Consider the following 19,914-nt stretch of genomic DNA (forward strand, 5'->3'; position numbering starts at 1 on the left):
ATTCCATGAAGGCCCCCCCCTCCAACCACTTAACATTTCCACATTCTTCATGTGATCTCAGTCTGTCACACAATACATAGGTTCGTGACACATTCATCACCTCCAGGCATTAATTCCCCACACCTCTACTTTTGTAATAAACAATTTCCACCTTCTTCTCAACATTGATGTGGGATTTCCCCTATGCCAAGAGATTCTCTAGTTTGTCCTTAGAAGGCAAGGGCATCTTCGATGATGAGATTGGTAGTTATGGCTTGGTTTGAAATTGGGATTCTGCGCAACATCCTACAACAATTTTAAATTTTCATTTAGCTCTCCCTTGGCCTGTCTCACCCTCTTTCTACTCTCAATTCCATGATTGCACTACCTCAATTACAATCCTTCATTAATAATCCCATGGCAAAGCACGAGCTCACAAACCTCAAGTCTGCGCTCCACCAAATTTCAAGGGAAATTAAGGAGCTTCATGCTACACTCAGTCACCTTTAGGTTCAATTCTCTAATTTGACAATGTAGGTAGAAAGGTCTATGAATATTTTAATCAACATAGCTAGGCCATCCAATATATCTAAGACAAATGCGATGCCCTATGAATTCAACAAGGGAACCTTAAGAAGCAACAAGTGATTGGTGTGCATTGTAATTCTCCTTAAGCCCACTAAGAAATGGCACAAAAAGCTCAATTGATCCTTCCATTATGGACTTAAATGCCCCAACCCTAGGGAGTCGAATCTAGAGTTGTAGACAAAGCAGATCGTTTCACGGTATCACTAGCTACTTCACTTGGCAATTTCTTTAAGACATTCTCTACAATAGCTTCAGATTTAGGCAATGTAAACATAATTAAGTTCCCCATTAAAGAGCTCAATGTAATTAGAGTATAAATCTATATCTAGTTGTCCAATGAAATTATAATTTCCATAGCGCATGAAGCACTAAAAAAAGCTAGATACTATCACCAACAACATTTCCACAAATTTGTCGAATGTTAGTGATTGCAATTTGTGTACATCTAAAGCATTTGTCCACTGTCATGTCTTCTCAAAATATGCCATTTCAAATACAAATTTGATATGCTAGAAGCTCAGGGCAAGGAACTTGTAAAATACACATGTCACTTATACACAGAGTCCATGACAACCACCGTGATTAATAATTAAATCAAGATCCATCATAATGACTACATTATTTGATCGTGGTAACTGGATATCCCCTGAATAAGTTGTAGCAATCTGAAAAATTGCTTATTAAAAACTTGGTCCACTAAATATACGAAATTAAACTAATAAATTTACTTGGAAACAATTTAATAAGGGAAAATGAATAACCACATACTATGCCTCTCCTCAAGTTCTTTAAAAAAAAATTACTACAACCCGTCCATGTCCACCTTATTGTTTCATGCAACACAACCTTTCCATCACTGAACATTCATCTATATTTCTATCGGTGTGCCGGGCACTTTTGGTGCAAATGCTAGTCTATACTTTGATCATGAACCTACGGCATAAAAATATGACAATGGGCATGAAAAATATGACATTGGGTTAGTAGGAACGTTGAAAAGATGTAACCTACGGCATAAAAAGATGACATAAAGTTATTAGGAACGTTGAATATATATGGTCATCATGCTGGTTTCACACCTTTTCGTTAGTGTTCATTGAGAAGGAGATGAACTTAGAGAAAGGAAGGGGCAAAACATTGAAAGATGCAATCTGTGGGCGAAGCATGTGGGGCTGCGAGACAGCGTGGCATCCAGAACAGAGTGAAACGGGGAATCCAGTCAAATCAATTTCCGTTGCAAATTCCAATGCACACCGTTTCATCGGACACTGTATTTTCAGTTTGAATGGAAGTTGGGCCACGCAAGGTACATGAACATGGCATGCATGAACATGTATGCCATGATGTTGCCTGCTACTCAATGACCAAAAAGTCGGGTCGGGGATGACATTCCTTTTTCGGGGAGAGGGTTGGATGGATGGATAATGTAGCATGCCAATACTTCATCAACAGATGCAACCACTCCTTTCTGTGGTAGAGCGCAGGGTGGGTTGGAGTTGGACGAGATATCCACCGTTTTCTTTACAGATCTGAATCAGACAGTTACAAGTTACAGAATGTTTGCTCTAAATTCAACTCACGTCTCAATCGGACGGTACTAGTTACATAATCTTTGCTATTCATTCAACTCAAAGAGGGAGAGAGACGGCGAAGAATAAGTGTGTGTGCAGGACATAAAAGTAGAAGCAGCATACCTTCCCAAAAGCTATTACTGTATATGTTTATTTGCTTTAATTTGTTGTATCTCTAATATTCTGCAGTTAGCATTTTGCAATGTAATCTAATCTGCAAAGGCTGGGACATATATTCCGCTCCCATGTTAAAGTCCAAACAATAGGAGAATGCCGAGCTATTAAACTGTTAAAAATCTGCATCGAGGCAAGCATGGAATATCGAGGGGAATACAGAATTTATTTCGTGTCATATATCGACTTGAAGATATTGTTAAAACTAAAGGCTCCTTGTTTATGTTGATTTTTTTTGCAGTTGAGATAAGAGCATTGATATTTAGGTGAAGATGGAACCGGGCAATGTGAATTTGAGCATTTATACTAGCCACGTAATCCCCTTAGTTTTCTGCCTATTACTCTGAGATTATCTACATTTGCAATTTTTGGTTGAATTATGAAGCATATATTTTGGCTAGTTTTGTACAGGTGGTTCTGGACAATGGTATTGTGAAAGTCACCTTATCGAAACCCCAAGGAACTGTAACGGAAATTGAATATGGCGGCATAGACAACCTGATGGAGACTCTGAATTTGGAGTCTCACAGAGGGTATGCCCATCATTGCCGATAGATCCCTAAAAATATATAATTTCGATTGGATTTTCTCTTAGTTAAGGAATCATGCTGCTCATTTAATGTCTTCCCTAAACCAATGCAAATGCAGATACTGGGATCTCAATTGGAGCGAACCCGGAGGCCCACTACTATCTGATTTGTGAGTTGCAGCATTGAACTAAATATGTTAATGAACAAGCTCCCCGGTCTTGGAAATGGTAATTAGAACTTCAAAAAATTATGACTGCAGGATTGAGGGGAACGAATTTAGTGTGGTGGTAGAGACAAAGGACCAGGTTGAAGTATCATTTGTTCGAAACTGGGACCCTTCATTGCAGGGCACTGCACAAATTCCCTTGAATATAGATATCAGGTAGGTAAAATTATTTAACATTCATACTAGTGAGTTAGTTCCAGCTGTTGATTGATTTTCTCGATTGTCTCTGATCCATGTTTTATTGAACTTCAAAATTTTATTGGTATTGAATGTCTAAATGGCTGGAAAAGTATTGAATTTCTAAATTTTGTCCAAATTGCTCGTAAATTTCCGAACAAGAACATGATATTGTTTAAAAAAAATTATTTGAGACTTTCATGATGCTTTCGTGATGATGCAGGTATGTTTTACTAAGCGGGTATTCAGGTTTCTATGTGTATGCCATTTATGAGAGGCCTACCGAATTCCCTGACTGCGATCTTGTCAAGCTACGCATGGTGTTTAGATTGCGCAAGGACAAGTAAAGTTCATGCACAGGTCCTTGTATTTCCCCTTTAAACGCTTCCAAATTCAAATTTCACGTATTGTATTGAGACAGGTAAGGTGTGGGGTGGGGTGGATACAGATTCGAGTATATGGCAATAACTGATAACAAACAGCGAGTGATGCCAACGGAGGACGATCGATCACCCGCAAGATGCCGGACACTCGCATATCCAGAAGCCGTGTTACTCACCAATCCAAAAAACCCAGCGCTCAAGGGCGAGGTAACCACATCAGCCCTCTGCCATCCTGGCTTACAATTTTTTCCGAGAGAGCACTCCTATCATTTTGTTCGAGTTTGAGATTTATTTTTCCTCAGTTTCCTAGAGGACTATAGTCATATTTCTTGCTCAAAAGTATTTCTACTCTTATTTTTCTCTCAATAAAGTATTCCCTGTTATGGAGAGTGCAATAATTTGAAGTTTTGTTTTCTCCTAGTGAATGACTTATATGATATATGATACTTTGGTATTCTAAATTAACGAGTATTATTGGGTAACTTTACTAGCTTATATTTTCTTAAAATGTTATTAAAGATTGTATTTTTTCTTGAAGGTTAGAAAATATTATAATTTTTAATGTGTAAATATTTTAATCATTTAATTTTATGTTAGTTATTAATTTTTTTTTGTCAAATTGTTTGTGATCCTCTAGGCTTGACCTGTGGCTTGAGGAGCTGTGACTTAGGGGCATCTAATTCGTCAAAGTCACCCAGGGATCACACTCAGCCCGACCTGGGCCACACTAGCCCTAAAGTGATTAGATTTTTTAGCATGTCTCCTCCCCCTAGCACAGGGCACAAACACCCCCGTGAGGTTTGATCCTAGATCGCCTTGATGCCGAGGCCCATCCTCAACCAGTTGTGCTAGTGGGACTTGACTATTTATTAATTTTTTTAGCAAGAACACATATAATAATTAATTTTATCTTTATAAGTGTTACAATTTTTTATCTAAATGGATTTAAGGTACTTTAGTTGATCAGATATATATGTATATAGTTATTTATTTTTTATTTAATTTAATTTTGCGTTGTTAGGGTGGTTTGGGTAAATTTGACTCGATCAAGTTACCAAGGGCTCTAGATTTATGACAACCCATGGTTTTGCTCATGATATTCATCTCTAATGTAGGCAAAAATACTCCTTGTAAATTGGTCATGGTGACTAGTGGGATCCCAGGAAACCATGCCTCTGGACACCACTTCTCTCGATGTTTCGTGATCCTAACATGCGTTGTTTCAAATGAAGTCTATATGTTTCTTTTTTAATCCTTATTATTGATACCTTACCACTCTTCCTACATTAAATTCTAATTAATGAGCACCATTAAGAAGTATTTTCCCCTTTTAAATTTTAATTTTAAAATTCTATAATTCTGAAATTAGGGTTGATTGCAAGAGTACATGGCCATGTTTTGCATATACGTTGCAAATCTTAAAAATACCTCAATTTTTGTCTTCTCTTTATAAGTAAAGTCTATGAGGTAAGTCTATGGGTCTTATGTGAAAATTCCACAACTGGAATCCTATGCAGCAGTGGGTATTATTTCTTCTAACCGATAAATTAATTATTCAGTTTATTGCTATAGCAACATCGAAATAAACACACTGCAACCTTCACAAATGAAACTGTGGAAAATAAATAGTGCCGAAATTGAGAAAATACTAGCACACACACAATAAAAGTGACACCGTTATTTTTGGACAATTCCCCGAAAAAAGCCAACTTGGGAAAACCAGTGTAGTAGTGAGGGTTTTTTTTATTATTATGCCGCAGTGAAAATCTGAGTACAATCTGGATGCACAAACTGACAATCCACTATAGGAGAAACTGGCCACAAAAATTAGTGAGACAAATCTTGTCTCACCCGACACTGATCCAACTCCAAAACTGGCTCTAAATGGGCTCCACGAAACCGTTGTGTTAGCCTCTGCATCAAGCCTGTGCAATCACTGGTACGCTTTGCCTGGAACTACAACTAATCAAGTCGTTTGCTCAATCCAACCTCTGAGAATGATTCATTGGCACCTTCCAAAAAACTTCTCGACCTCCAGCAATTGAATCGACCCTTTGTCTGGCCAAATCGAACTGCTGCCTCTGAAGCTTCTGCGTTGCCTCTGCGCAGCCTCACTAAGGAAACTCGACCCCCCTGTAGCTGACTTTTCGAATATGGAGAATCTCCTTCGAACTCATTGTCGCTGCCCCTCACTCACTGCTTCAATCTTTGGCTCTCCGGAAACTCATTATTGCTACTCTGGAAATTGATGTGCCAAGGAAATCAAACTTCTGGTGTTCTGGTGTGTCTCCTCCAAGTGCCCATCAACTTCTTATAATCCTCTGTTAGAGCATCAATGACCAAGATTAAAAATTAATCAATGGCTAGGATCATCTTAGAGTCAATCCGTGTGAGTTTCTAGATTATTCACACCTTGGCTTAATTAATTCTGATTAATTAACCATATTCCCTAAATTTAGACTTAGGAAATATTTAAAAATCGTCTAATAATCTAATTAAGCCATCTCTAGGTAGAATTTCTAGAAACAATTTCTAGGTTTTGGAGATCTCATGTATTCTAGCCTCTCCACCAAATTTCGTGGCTAGAACACATCCGATGTTACAGAAACTAACACTCTGTCTTAGCGAGGATTGTGTTCTCTCTCTAGTGCTGCACATCCTGCCACAACACCCAGTCTCTCTATCACCTTTGCCACGCTGCTACTGCCCACCAACCACTGCGCAACTCTGATGTTGCATCCGTGTTGCTACTAACACTGCCATGTTGTTGCCAGCTTTGCATCTGCACTACAACTCCCTCTCATCTGTTGCTGTTGCAACTGTAACTACTGCAACTATGACAACTGAGGGGCATCCAAAATACTGAATCCATTGTGTTTAGTATGATGCATTTGTCACCTGAACCTTTGACTGCTACTAGCATCTGCATTGTCACTGAATAATCTGCGCTGCTGCGAACTTTGCACTGTCATTGAATAATCTACGTTGCTGCCAACTCTGCATTGAGACACCTGCTCTACTGTCAACACTGCACTGTGCTCCTTAGCATCTGACTACTACTAGTATGCAACTGTCACTCTGGTACTGATTGCATCAACTATTGATTTCTGGGTAGCATCAGATGTGCTCTAGCTCCGAAATTTTATGGAGGGGCTGGAACACATGAGATCTCCAAGACCCAGAAACCGTTTGGAGAAATTCCACATGGATTGTATTTTATTAAGATTATTTTTAATATGGTTCCTAAGTCTAAACTTAGGGAAATTAAAATATTAATGGGTATTAATGAAAATATGGGTGAGAAGCTTCTAAGCGACGAGGATCAAGTCTAATTTAATCTTAGCCGTTGATTTCTCAACAGGAAAAGTATAAATGGAGGCTTGGGGTCTGTAATGACCCACCTACAACTATAAATAAAATATGAATATCAACGTACATACGAGACCTCCATACGATAGCTACGTATGCATGGACCCGCATGTATCGCATTATATATATGCTGGTTACTACAGGGAGATATAAATTAAGATAAAGGATTAATTATCGAAATAAATCCCCACCTCACCAGAATATCATATATATCAAATTTAATACGGGTTATCACCCCAAGAAACTCTCCTAGGTTGTAGCTCGGAGATGCTCGGGAACATTACAAACTCAACTCAATATTGGAAATGGATGAATGGAAGGAATGATGCTTGTTCAAGCCAGATAACCACTTCTACTATGCTTAACTCCAGACATGCATGAACACCCCCAGACTACAAGGCCTTAGACCACCAATTACTCACAGTTCAGAGATTGGGTGAATATGGAGAATACTGACCACACCAGCAGATGCACAAGACCTTGTGATGGCCGGCTACAACCAGTAAAGAGGTCTGAAAATCTAATTCCCTAGTGTACAAACAGGATGACAACTTTCTGTCACTAAGTGAAAAGAAACCTGAATAACTCATTCACTGATACATACAAGACTTTAACACAGAGGTAGGATGACAGCTCCTCTAATGCTAAACATCAAGAGTTAAGGAAAAACCGGATATCAAGCACAGCGTGGAACATAATAGAAATAGAAAGTGAGCAATTAACAACAAAAGAAGCTTGTATTAGCTGAAAATGAAGACGAGATGCTACAAGTATCAAAGTAGTTACAGTCTCCAGAAGTTGAACCTTACATCAAAACAACAACCATCAACCTTGATTACATCTTGTTTTTTGGTATATATAGAGTTTTATTACAAAGGTGCTCGGCCATTCTAAGTAGGGAGGGGTCATAATTGACCACCAACCGCTTTAACTGCCTGATGGAGTTTCTGGTGCGATTGCTTGCTGTAGTTGATGGATGTGATCTTTTCCTGCGCTCTGTTGTCCTCCCGGGCAGGTGGAGTGTCGTGCAGAATGAAATTCCATAACTATTCAATGCCTTCACCTGCTCGGGCCCTGTCCTTTTCTTTCTCAGCCATACTGTCTATTGAAGGCGGTTGTTGGAGAGCAAATGCACTGAGTACTGGTAAACAGGTCACCTTCATCCTTCGGGCGCACAAAATGGTCAAAGCGAGTGGACTGCATGGCGAATGTACGAGCAGGACGGAGGAGGGAAATCAGCTGTCGGATCAAGCGGATAGATGGTGGGGATCGCTCGGGAAAACAGGGCGGAATGAACGTGAGCCGTTGGATCTCGGGTGGCAGATCCAACGGTCATTGGGTGGAGGAGACGTATAGGAGTTACCGGGCGGGGATGGAGGATGGGTGGTAAGTGGTATTGCCCGCACCACCGTTGAGGGTTGGGCGGTAAACGTACAAGGGAGAGCGATCCCACTCGGAGCGTGACGCGTGGCAGCGGAAACCGCTCTCCATCGCATGTTAACGGGCTATCACTTCGCGGGCGCGGGAAGAGCGAACGCCGTCCGATCGCGGCGGAGATGATCAGACGGTGGGGATTTAATTGCGTGGGTCAGTTTGTTTGACGTGACGGGAGGGCCGTTGGATTAGGGTGACGGAGGTCAACGTCCAAGGCTGCAGTAGAAGGGTCTGCGAGGGCGCGCGATTGTATGGGCACAGGGTTATGGGGTATGGGATTAAGCATTCAGGGCTTAAGAACAATGGAGCGTATATGGTTTTTAACAAAAGAGTGTAGGAAATGTGGATGAAGGGAGAGGGAAAGGGGTAAAGGAGAAGATGAGGATGACCATTACGGGCTTTCTCTGAGCACATCCAAGAACCGAGTTTGCCTCCGGCCCTGGAGAATCCATGTTATATAGCGGAGCTAACACTGGCTCCTTCTGGGGATGAGATCCTCCCTGTGAGGTCTCAAGAACTGCAGATCATTGCCTTTTCTGTGAAAACCAAATTAGCAAAATTTCCTAGTGTTCCATTGGGTATGGAGTCTAATTGAGCCTATACTAAAACTGATAAAATAACATATTTACAACCTTAAGGCGAGGAGACCTTAAGCAACATAAATTTTCAAAAACCGCCCATTAACTGGGCCATCAAAAACTGTTTCCCCTCCCATACTTTGTAGTATGAAGGTATTGTTCCCTTGGATCTGAGAAATGATAAAAGGCCCTGTCCAGAAAGCATCAAACTTCCCATGGTTGCCTTTTTTCTCTTTCAGTGCATCCCACTTAAGAACTAAGTCCCCAACCTGAAAGTTATCTGTTTTTGTACTTCTGTCAAAGGCTTCCTTGATCTTCTTCTGGTGTGCCATGGACTTTTCAACCAGCTGTTCTCTGATTTGATGTACCTCTGCTAAATCAGTGATCCTTTTTGCCATGTCCTCTTCCTCATTCTGCTCTTCTTGTAGGAACTTTGCCACAGGGAGGGTTAACTGAATTGGGAATACAGCCTCAGTGCCATATACCAGCTTGAATGGAGAATTCCCTGTGGATTTCTTGGTGGTCACTCTGTCAGCCCACAGTGCATATTTGAGCTTAGAATCCCAATTCTTTTTGTTGTCTTCCAACAGCTTTTTAATTATCCTTATCAGGCTTTTGTTGGAAGATTCTGCTAGACCATTGCCTTGAGGGTAATATGAGGTGGAATGAACCAGCTTAATGCCCATTGAGTCACACATGTCCACCAATTCTTTTGCCCTGAAGGCTGCTGCATTGTCTGTGATCAATTTATGTGGACAACCAAATCTAGTGAAGATATTCTCTATCAAGAACTTCATGACCACATTATGGTCAGCCTTTGTTAAATTTGGACAACTAGGTCCAAACTCCATGTTCTGATGCTCAGATTAAGAGGCTAATATTTTTGTTGGATTCGTCTTTCTGAGAGGTGTAAAATCCATATAAAAATAGTCTTAATCTGATGAGCAGAACTTATATTTTGAATTTATTATTCTTAATAAATTATATGTGCAAGGTTAGCCAGTTTTGTAATGTAGGCTCACATGCCCAACAGATGTGTCACACACCCTCATTGATGGATATATATACAGGTAAAGTTGGAGAGAATTTGATGATAACACAACTCACATGCTAGGGTTTCTGCTGCTAGGGTTTCGCAGAAGTTTGACCAGCGTTGAGGGTTGTTGTGACACATGCTGGTTAGAGGGTTGTTGTAACACATGCTGGGCTGGCTGACCAAAGGAGACTTTGCTGGTTGAAGCATCCTGCTGACCGCCGAAACAATCACATACATTTTTCTTGTTTCTGATTTGTCTTTTATAAGATCTGCTTATATGTTCTATTTGCATTTTGCTTATCTACTTGTATGATTCTTGTGAGAAAAGTGAAATTGCTCTTAGCATAGAACATCTACAAAACTTTACATGGTATCAGAGCTGAGGTGAAGACAAACTCTATCTATAGCAATCAATCCATCGATCTTCACTCTCTGATCTCGGCATAAAAGACAAGAGGACGTGCGAATAAGGCTGGAGAATGCGCATGTCTTATGCGCATAAAGCCAAGGTAACTTCGTAGGTTCAGGCTTGGTTTTATGGTTGCGCAGTGGAGGGACGAAAGGTCTGTTGAAGATTAAGACGTGGGCAGTTGTTGGTACATATAAATGCGCAGATTTATCTGGGGTAACAGCGCAGAAGTTTATATCCGAACAACGAACTGTCGTGGTCGTTGGGAAACTGTTCATAAGTGCCGGCTTACGGTATAAGCGCAGGGGTTGCGCAGACTATTCGTGACATAACCTTGTGAACAGAGGTGGATAAATACGACGTAGGGACACACGGCGATAAGAACAGTTTATTGTTGTGGGTAAGACTGTTTTATAGTCTCAGATGCGGGCAAATTACAGCTGCGGTTGTGGCGGTTATAACTTCGGTTAAAAACAGGAGTTTGCATGCATGAACGCGCAGAGGTATATGTGAACGGTGGGTCGTCGAAGCAAGAGATCGGTGAACTGCTGTGGAGCCGTCACGTGGACAGGCCAGAGGGCTGCTACGTAGACCAAGATATATAATTTACACAGGTTTACGGGTGCTGGTGTGTTCGGACAACCACACGGGATTTTATAAGTCCACGGGTTATTGGTTGACAGATCTACAGTTGAATGGTTGCCGGTAGACACGTGGACAAGAACAGAATCGTTGACACACGCGTGGACAGTTATATATATATACGCAGGTTTACATATATATATACGTTGGTACGTTGGAGCAAACAGCAACACGTGGACAGTTATATATATACGTAGGTTTATATATATACGTTGAGACGTTTGGAGCAAACAGCGAAGGAGATAACGCGGGTTTGCTGAGATAACACGTGGACAGGTTATAGCCTCGGTTGTGGACAGATTATAGCCTTGGTTGTAGACAGGTTTATGACAGTCTTATACACAGTTTGGTGCAGGTTTATGTAAGCGTCTCGGTGGGTACCCGCTTACATAGAAAGCTGCAGTTTTGATGTATTATTATTAAGGCCTCTCGTGCCTTGTTGTATTGGTTATGAGTATGGCCGTGTGTTAGCCGGCATACTCATGTACATGTATTATTGAAAAGAAGTTTGAAGGCTGTATAGTGGGCTGTCGTAGAAGCCACAGAAAGCCCTAACCAGGGCTGAAATTTCAGGGTCCTGTGCATTGGTCAAAATGTAGTTGTGGACAGAAATATGACGTCTATCACAGGTATGTGCTTGTCTTTTATAATGATGAATTTGCCAGATACTATGGTCCAGATTAGACAGTTTGCAATTCTGGTATAATGGGCTGTAAGAAGATGCTTGGTAAAGCTCCAAGTATAGTCCCTTGAGAAGGACAACAAGGGCTGTTAGAAGGTAGATGATTTGGAGTCTTAAAAATGGATATATGGAAGAGCTTAAGGGTAGTCAAGTGGGCTTATTATCAGACCCCATCTTCTGTACGTATGACAGTGAAATATGACAATATGACAGAGTTTTTTGACAGTGATCTTCTGCACTCATTGTAGTGTCACTTACTCTTATAACAGTTATGCATAGCAGTGATATTGTTCTCTTGACTAGTGATGAATGGAGATGATATATGGAAGAGATATTTGTTCCTATGACAATAATGTTTGGGCAGCGACTTTAGTGATATTTGGACAATGTTTCTTGATGTATGGAAGTGATTCTTGTATGACAGTGATTTATATGGCTGTGATGTGACAATGATATATAGGACAGCATGATGATGATGCATAGGCAGCATTATAAGATCATGAACATGAAGGGCTGCCTGATTTTGGAAATAATCATAAAGGTGTATGTAAGGGCTGTGCTGAAGGAGAACATACAAGGGGACCTTTCCCCTCAAGTGTCACAAAGACATCTGAGATATTGCAACTGGTCCATTCTGATCTTTCTGGTATGTTGCCTGTAACATCCCTGGGGGGATGTTCTTACTATATGACATTTACTGATGACTTCTCTCGCAAAACCCAGATATACTTCTTGAAAAAGAAGGATGAGGCTTTCATGTGGTTCCGTACCTTCAAAGCCTTGGTGGAAAATATGACTGGAAAGAAGATCAAGATTTTGAGGACTGACAATGGCACTGAATATGAGTCAAATGAGTTCAAAGACTTCTGCAGAGAAGCTGGCATTAAGAGGGAGACTACCACTGCACTCTCTCCACGTGTTTGGGTTTTGTGGACAGAGAGATCTAGAGGAGAATCCGCAGTTCTAAAGAGCCCTCATACGCTGTCCCAAGAGGCCCTTACATGCTAAGAATAGAAGCCCTAAATCTGCAGTATATTGGGCCCTAAATCTCTGCTTTATTGGGTGCAGGTAAGGGCATTTCCAGTGAAGGAAGAGGGGACGTTTAGGTCACTCCTATGACTGTTTTGGAGTGAAAATTAACCAGCAGAAAGGCCTCAATAAAGGAGACAAAATTCTGGGTTGATTTGAATATTATGTGCGGGCTGGAAACTCTGTTTCAGCAGGCCGTGGGTACAGGAAGCCACCTGTGGTAGGCCGTAGGCCCTTACCCCACTGAAAAGGCATTGCGTGGGACTGTTTTGGGGCTAGATTGAGCCCTAATCAACAACGTGGATGCAGAGGACTTATACAAGGGTAGCACGTAGTTTTTGAAGGCTGTTTGGTGACTTGGTTAAGGGCTGTTGCAGCATATGGATGCCCTAACCAGTCACAATTAGGAGCAGCAGCGAAAACAGATTGGAACAACAATTTATGCCTTGTGTTGGGTCAAGGAATTTGATCAGTTTTGGATCAGATGGTTGGGCAACCTGTGGGAGCAAATTTGGAGGCTTGATTGGGTGATCGTAAGCCCCAATTAATGCAGATCTGACAGTGTTGTAGTGTTGCAACGTGATGATGCAAAGGCAGCATGGGTAGCATGCAGCGTGATGATGCATTGACAACAAAGAAGATATGAATCTCCACTAGGAGTATATTACAATGAAAAGACCAGATCTGTCATTCTTGTTGATTTGGGGTAGCAATGTGATGCTGTATAATGAGAGCAACATTACAGTCATTGAGGTGCAGATCCATGATGATTGAGAATTGACTATGACGATATATTTGCACCTGTGGCACGATATACCACCATCTGATCCATCATAGCCCTTGCTGCTACGCAAGGATGGAGTCTTCATCAGATGGATGTCAAGACCGCTTTTCTGCATGGTGCAATAAAGGAAGAGGTGTATGTAGAACAACCTCTGGGATTTGAAGTTCAAGATCGAGACACTTATGTCTGCAGGTTGAAGAAAGCCCTCTATGGGTTAAAGCAAGCACCCAGAGCTTGGTATGAGAGGATGGATAGTTACTTGATGAAGCTGGGCTTCACTCGAAGCAATGCTGATCCAAACCTTTACTTTAAGGTTGTGAAAGGAAAGCCTCTCATTCTAGTGCTGTATGTGGACGACCTCTTCCTGACAGGTGGTGACCCTCTCATTCATCAATGTAAGAGGGAGCTTGCTGCTGAGTTCGAGATGAAAGACCTAGGACTGATGCACTATTTCCTAGGCCTGGAGGTCTGGCAGAGACCTGGAGAGATTTTCCTTTCTCAAGGAAAGTATATTGTGAAGCTTCTGGAAAGATTTGGGATGGTGGACTGTAAGTCCGTGTCGACACCAATGGAACTCAACTTTAAGAAGTTGAGTGGCAGCGCTGCAGGGCCTATCTTGGCCAATCCTACTGAGTATCGTCAACTCATAGGAGCTTTGATGTTCTTAGTGAACACCCGTCCGGACATATGTTTTGCAGTGAATACTTTGAGCCAACAGATGGTTGAGCCTCATCATTTTCACTGGGTTGGTGCCAAGAATCTTTTGAGATATCTTCGGGGCACGATAAACCATGGGCTGAGATACACTGCCGGGAGTGTGATACTCCGGGATATACTGATGCCGATTGGGCTGGCAGTGTGGTGGATCGTAAGAGCACATCTGGATGCTGTTTCAATCTTGGTTCTGCTTCGATCTCATGGATGAGCAGGAAGCAGAAGTCGGTGGCTTTGAGCACCGCGGAGGCCGAATACATTGCTGCTAGTATGGCCTGTTGTGAAACAGTTTGGTTGAGGAAGATCTTTAGTGAGTTGTTCCAACATGTGCTAGATACCACTGTAATACTCTGTGATAATCAGAGTGGGATTCGTATGACTGAGAATCCTGTGTTCCACGACCGATCCAAGCATATTGATATCAGGTACCACTTTATCCGGGATATGGTACAGCGAGGCGCCGTAAGGCTCGATCATATAGGAACTGATGAGCAGGTCGCGGATACTCTCACTAAGCCCCTGGGGAAGGTCAAGTTCCTAACCTTCCGTGAGAGTCTTGGTGTCGTGGAAAGACCCTATGATGTGGGTCCTGTTGGACGATGAGCTCTGGGAGCTCTGGGGGGCTTTGGGGATAGCTTCTCGAAGCTATAAGCACTCATAATGCTTCTGCCCCACCCTTGTGATTATTGAGCTGGTTCGCCACTCATTTAATCTGTGCCCCGTATGCATCCTACCCATTGAGTTCAGGGCTCATGGGAAGTACCTCTCATTTGGCCAATGAGATGTGGAAAAGCTAGAGACTATTAGCAAAGACTGATGGACGCATCAGAGATTGCCGTACTCTCTATCTAGGATGGCATGGTCCAACCACTTGATCTGGGATCAAGTTTTGTGAGGTCTGGGACCTCTGGACTGATTATGTCAGTCGGGGAATGATGTCTTTGTGACTGACCCACTTCTGTTCTGAAATAAAGAAGCCAGCAAAGCAAGTTTCGGCGGGATGACTCACGATGTTAATTGCACAAATAGATGGAGTTCTCCCTAGTTGAGAGGGAGTGTTAAATTTGGACAACTAGGTCCAAACTCCATGTTCTGATGCTCAGATTAAGAGGCTAATATTTTTGTTGGATTCCTCTTTCTGAGAGGTGTAAAATCCATATAAAAATAGTCTTAATCCGATGAGCAGAACTTATATTTTGAATTTATTATTCTTAATAAATTATATGTGCAAGGTCAGCCAGTTTTGTAATGTAGGCTCACATGCCCAACAGATGTGTCACACACCCTCATTGATGGATATATATACAGGTAAAGTTGGAGAGAATTTGATGATAACACAACTCACATGCTAGGGTTTCTGCTGCTAGGGTTTCGCAGAAGTTTGACCAGCGTTGAGGGTTGTTGTGACACATGCTGGTTAGAGGGTTGTTGTAACACATGCTGGGCTGGCTGACCAAAGGAGACTTTGCTGGTTGAAGCATCCTGCTGACCGCCGAAACAATCACATACATTTTTCTTGTTTCTGATTTGTCTTCTATAAGATCTGCTTATATGTTCTATCTGCATTTTGCTTATCTACTTGTATGATTGCTGTGAGAAAAGTGAAATTGCTCTTAGCATAGAACATCTACAAAACTTTACAGCCTTTCTGGTAGGGATGGCCTCAATTCATTTAGTGAATTAATCTGTGGCTACTAATATTCATCTGTGCTAGCCACTGGAATGTGGATTGATTTCTCCGATGAAATCCAAGCCCCGCTGCTGAAAAGGGCCACTAGCATCTATGGGTTTTAAGGGCAGGGACTTCAATTGCTGTTTCCCTTCAAATCTTTGGCACCTGTCACAAGATTTAACAAATGAAAAAACATCAGAAAACAAGGTGGGCCAAAAGTACCCAGCATGAGGATTTTGTGAGCTGTAGTTTTCCAATAATGATGCCCTCCACACAGGTTGGAATGAAACTACTGCATGACTTCTATGGATTGTTCTTTGTCTAGACACCTCAAAAGAATTCCAGAGGGGTCTCTCCAGTAGAGCAGATTTTCATGAATGCAATATTTGGCTACCCTGAGTTTAACAGTTCTGGCTTGGCTTGAACTAAGGCCTGGAGGAATTTCTAGCTTCAACAAAAATTGAGCTATTGCAGAGTACCAATCACAAGAAGCTAAATTTTCTGCCAATGACTGATTTTTCCCTGGTTCAGCTGTTTCTTCTTCTGTCTGACCATTCTCTGAAATCATGCTCATGAGATTTATGTCCAGCGTTCTGCAATTTTCTTCTGCCATCAGTCTGGCAAGGCCCTGACCTTTGACCAGTTTGGTGGGCTTCAATTCTATGTTAAATTCAATAAGCTTTGCAATCCATTTAGCCCTTCTTCCATCAGCATCAGGCTGCGTTAGAACATCTTTTATTGAAGTAGAGGGTACATATGCAATTATCTTGGAATGCAGAATGTAAATTCAGAAAGCTTCAAAGACTTGATAAGAGCATATGCCTGTTTTTCAAAGATATCATACTTCAGCTCAGCATCTCTTAATGTTTTGCTGAAAAAAGCCACTGGATGCTCTGAGCCTTCTTCATCTGCTTGCAATAAAACCACTGCAAGGGTGTCATCAGAGGCAAATGAAAATATATGGAACTCCTTGCTGTAATCTGGACTTCTTAAAGTGGGAGCTTCCATAATAGCTTTCTTAATGGACTCAAAGGATCTTCTTGCTGCATCAGTCCATTTTATCTCCGACTCCTTTCTCAACATGGAGGTAATATGCTTTACAAGTTCTGCAAAATTTGGGATAAACCTCCTTACAAAATTTATCTTGCCCAGAAAGGACTGGATATCTTTCTTTGATCTTGGGACAGACAAGGTCTGTATTGCTTTTACTCTTTCTGGGTCAATTCGGACACCTGCAGCAGAAACAACATGTCCTAACAACCTGCCCTCTTCTAAAACAAACTGTGACTTTTTAGGATTGACTGAAATCCCAAACCTTCTGCACTTCAGGAACACTTTCTACAAATGATGTAAATGGTCTTGATGGATGCTGGAATACACTGTTATATCATCAAGGTAGACCAGGACAAACTTACCCTTCTCTCCCACAAATGCTATCTCCATAGCTCTCTGAAAGGTGGCTCCAGCATTCATCAACCCAAAAGGCATCTTGGAATACATAAAAGTGCCCCAAGGAGTAGTGAGTGCAGTCTTTTCTTTGTCATCTGGATGTACAACAACCTGATTATACCCTGAAAATCCATCCAGGAAAGACATTACTTTGGCCCCTGAGACCTTCTGCAGCAAATGCTCCATCTTGGGTAGAGGATAGTTGTCTTTCTTAGAGCATTTGTTTAAGTTTTTGAAATCAACACAGAGTCTGATTTCTCCACTTTTCTTCCTTACCACTACCAAATTGGCTACCCATTTTGAATATCTGAGAGGGACTATGATTTTGGCAGCCAATAACTTCTTGATTTCTTTTTCAATCAGTGGGAGAAACAAAGGATTTATTGGTCTCAGTTTCTGCTTGAAAGGGATGGTGTCTTTCTCTAAAGAGATTTTATGCTGGATGATCTTTTTGTCATATGTTTTCAGGTCACTATATTCCCAGGCAAAGACATCAGCAAACTGTTTCATTAAACTGCAGTATTCAGCACTTTGGGCAGCAGATAGACGAGTGGACAGATTTATGTATCTGGGCTGATCTGGACTCCCTATATTATGCTTATAGACTGCAGATTGGTCTTCTTTTTGGGCAGCCTTATAAGGCACATCATTCTGGTCAAACAGCTTTTCTAATGGAACCAGACCCTTAGGTATATGATTGCTGGGCAGTTGGACAATGCTATCTTTACCAATTCTGTTTCTAAGCTAGGATTGGGGATTTTCTTCCAAGGCTTCATTTTCTTGGTCAATTTGTATTTCAGAGAATTCATCAATGACTTGCAAGAACCTATTTATTTCATCATCATCTTCAAAATCTTTCCAATGCTGGACATTATCAGGCAAGGATGGCCTATATTTCATTTGAACTTCATAAACTAGTCTAGGAGGCATGGGAGGGATAAACATGCTAGCAGACACAGTAAGGGAATCGGCAAGCTGATTTTTTACTCTAGGGATATATGAGATACAAAAATTATCAAAAGAATCTTTAAGTCTCCATACCTCATCTCTGTATGCTTTCAGCCTTGGGTGCTTTGCTTGGAATGTTTTATTCACTTGCTGAATGATAAGATCAGCATCTCCAAACACCTTTATGTTCCTGATTCCTCTGTCTTTAGTTGCATTGAGACCCAATATCAAAGCCTCATACTCTGCTATATTGTTGGTAACTTGAAAGGCCAACTTAAAAGACAGATGTGTGCTTTCTTGTTCTGGAGATATCAGCACCACCCCTGCTCTTGCAGTCTCCCTCGAACATGCTCCATCGAAGAACATCTCCCAAACCAGACTTCCTTGCTCTCCCTTGGCTTGGACTACTAGTTTCTTGATCTGCATTGAGGCCTTCTGGGATTCTTCAATTTGGAGAATACAAGCTCCAAAATCAGTGTCCACAACATAAATGGGATGATTAGAAGGGTTCTTCTCATCACTGATGATGTAGGCCAGCTGTGCTTCTCTGTACAGTCTCCTGCTTTCCCCTCCAAAGATTGGGACAGTGGCATAAGATAAATCATTCTGTAGTGTCCCACCTAGTCTCTTGATCCACCCTCTGGACAGCAACATGCCAAACTTGGGAGGGACATCTGCTACCACAATATCCATAATCATGCTTTTCATGGGCAACTGAGTGAGGGTAATGGCCTGTCTTTGATTAATCCTAGGCATTTTACCTTTCTTGAATCGAATGAGAATAAGTCATGATATGGTCTAGTGATATCAAGGCCTAACTCTTCCATGACAGCTTTAGGCATCAAATTGTGGTTGGCCCGTGTGTCTAGCAGGCAATTGTGGAGGATTTTGTCATGAATGGTCAAGGAGACATAAAATGATGGAGAATTATAATCAGCAGGTTCAGTCATTGGGCTAAGCACAACTGCAGGGTTATCATCTTGCAAATTGATGTAGTCAGTGGGGGTTTGTGAGGTTTTCAGCTCAAGAGCATCAGGATAGGCTTTCTAAAAACTTCACTCTTTACAAGTTCTATCAGAGGCACATATATTTTTAACTTCTGGACTTCTGACTCAAAGCTGAAAGGGGAAGGAGACTTATCAAGACCTCTTACCTCTTGAGTTGGTGCTTTGAGGATGAATGGACCAGCTGCTGGCCTTTTCTGTTTGATATTTTGTTGCTCTGTTGGGACAGTAGCTCTTTGGGCAGGATTCTCCTTGACATTGTTTGCTTTTGACCTGAGATTGTATCTTTGCTGTTCACCAGTCTGCAGAACAGCCTCTCTGTCCCACTCTTGACTGGTTTGGTCTTGTAGTAATGATTCTTCATATGCAGTCAATGTCAAAAAGGCAGCATTGCGTTTATCTTCCATGCAATGAATCTCATCGTCTTCTTCAAACTGCTCCTCCTCCATGACTATGTTCTGGAAGGGAGATTTAGCCATTTGTTCTTCATTTGTTTCTTTACCCCTCGGAATGATTTTCACTTGTTCATTTGCTCT

General features: G+C 41.5%; 1 protein-coding gene across 8 annotated transcripts in view; it reads left to right on the forward strand.

The window, feature by feature from the left end:
* Positions 1-1,853: 1,853 nt before the first annotated feature.
* Positions 1,854-19,914, forward strand: part of LOC149239145 (uncharacterized) — a 517,638-nt gene continuing 499,577 nt past the window's right edge. For 2 of the 8 annotated variants that reach the window (XM_089373330.1, XM_089373331.1), the window contains exons 1-7: positions 1,868-2,280; positions 2,554-2,626; positions 2,724-2,845; positions 2,961-3,011; positions 3,102-3,224; positions 3,469-3,588; positions 3,694-3,835. In XM_089373330.1, the coding sequence (XP_089229456.1) occupies positions 2,585-2,626; positions 2,724-2,845; positions 2,961-3,011; positions 3,102-3,224; positions 3,469-3,588; positions 3,694-3,835 (600 nt within the window). In that variant the 5' untranslated portion in view covers positions 1,868-2,280; positions 2,554-2,584. Of the gene's footprint in view, positions 2,281-2,327; positions 2,446-2,553; positions 2,627-2,723; positions 2,846-2,960; positions 3,012-3,101; positions 3,225-3,468; positions 3,589-3,693; positions 3,836-19,914 lie in introns of all 8 variants that reach the window. The other 6 variants (XM_089373326.1, XM_089373324.1, XM_089373327.1 and 3 more) reach the window with 6 other exon arrangements.

Source organism: Pinus tabuliformis, chromosome 8, assembly GCF_031772625.1.
Source record: "Pinus tabuliformis cultivar Carrire ecotype Pingquan chromosome 8, CPIR1, whole genome shotgun sequence".
Lineage (NCBI taxonomy): Eukaryota > Viridiplantae > Streptophyta > Pinopsida > Pinales > Pinaceae > Pinus > Pinus tabuliformis.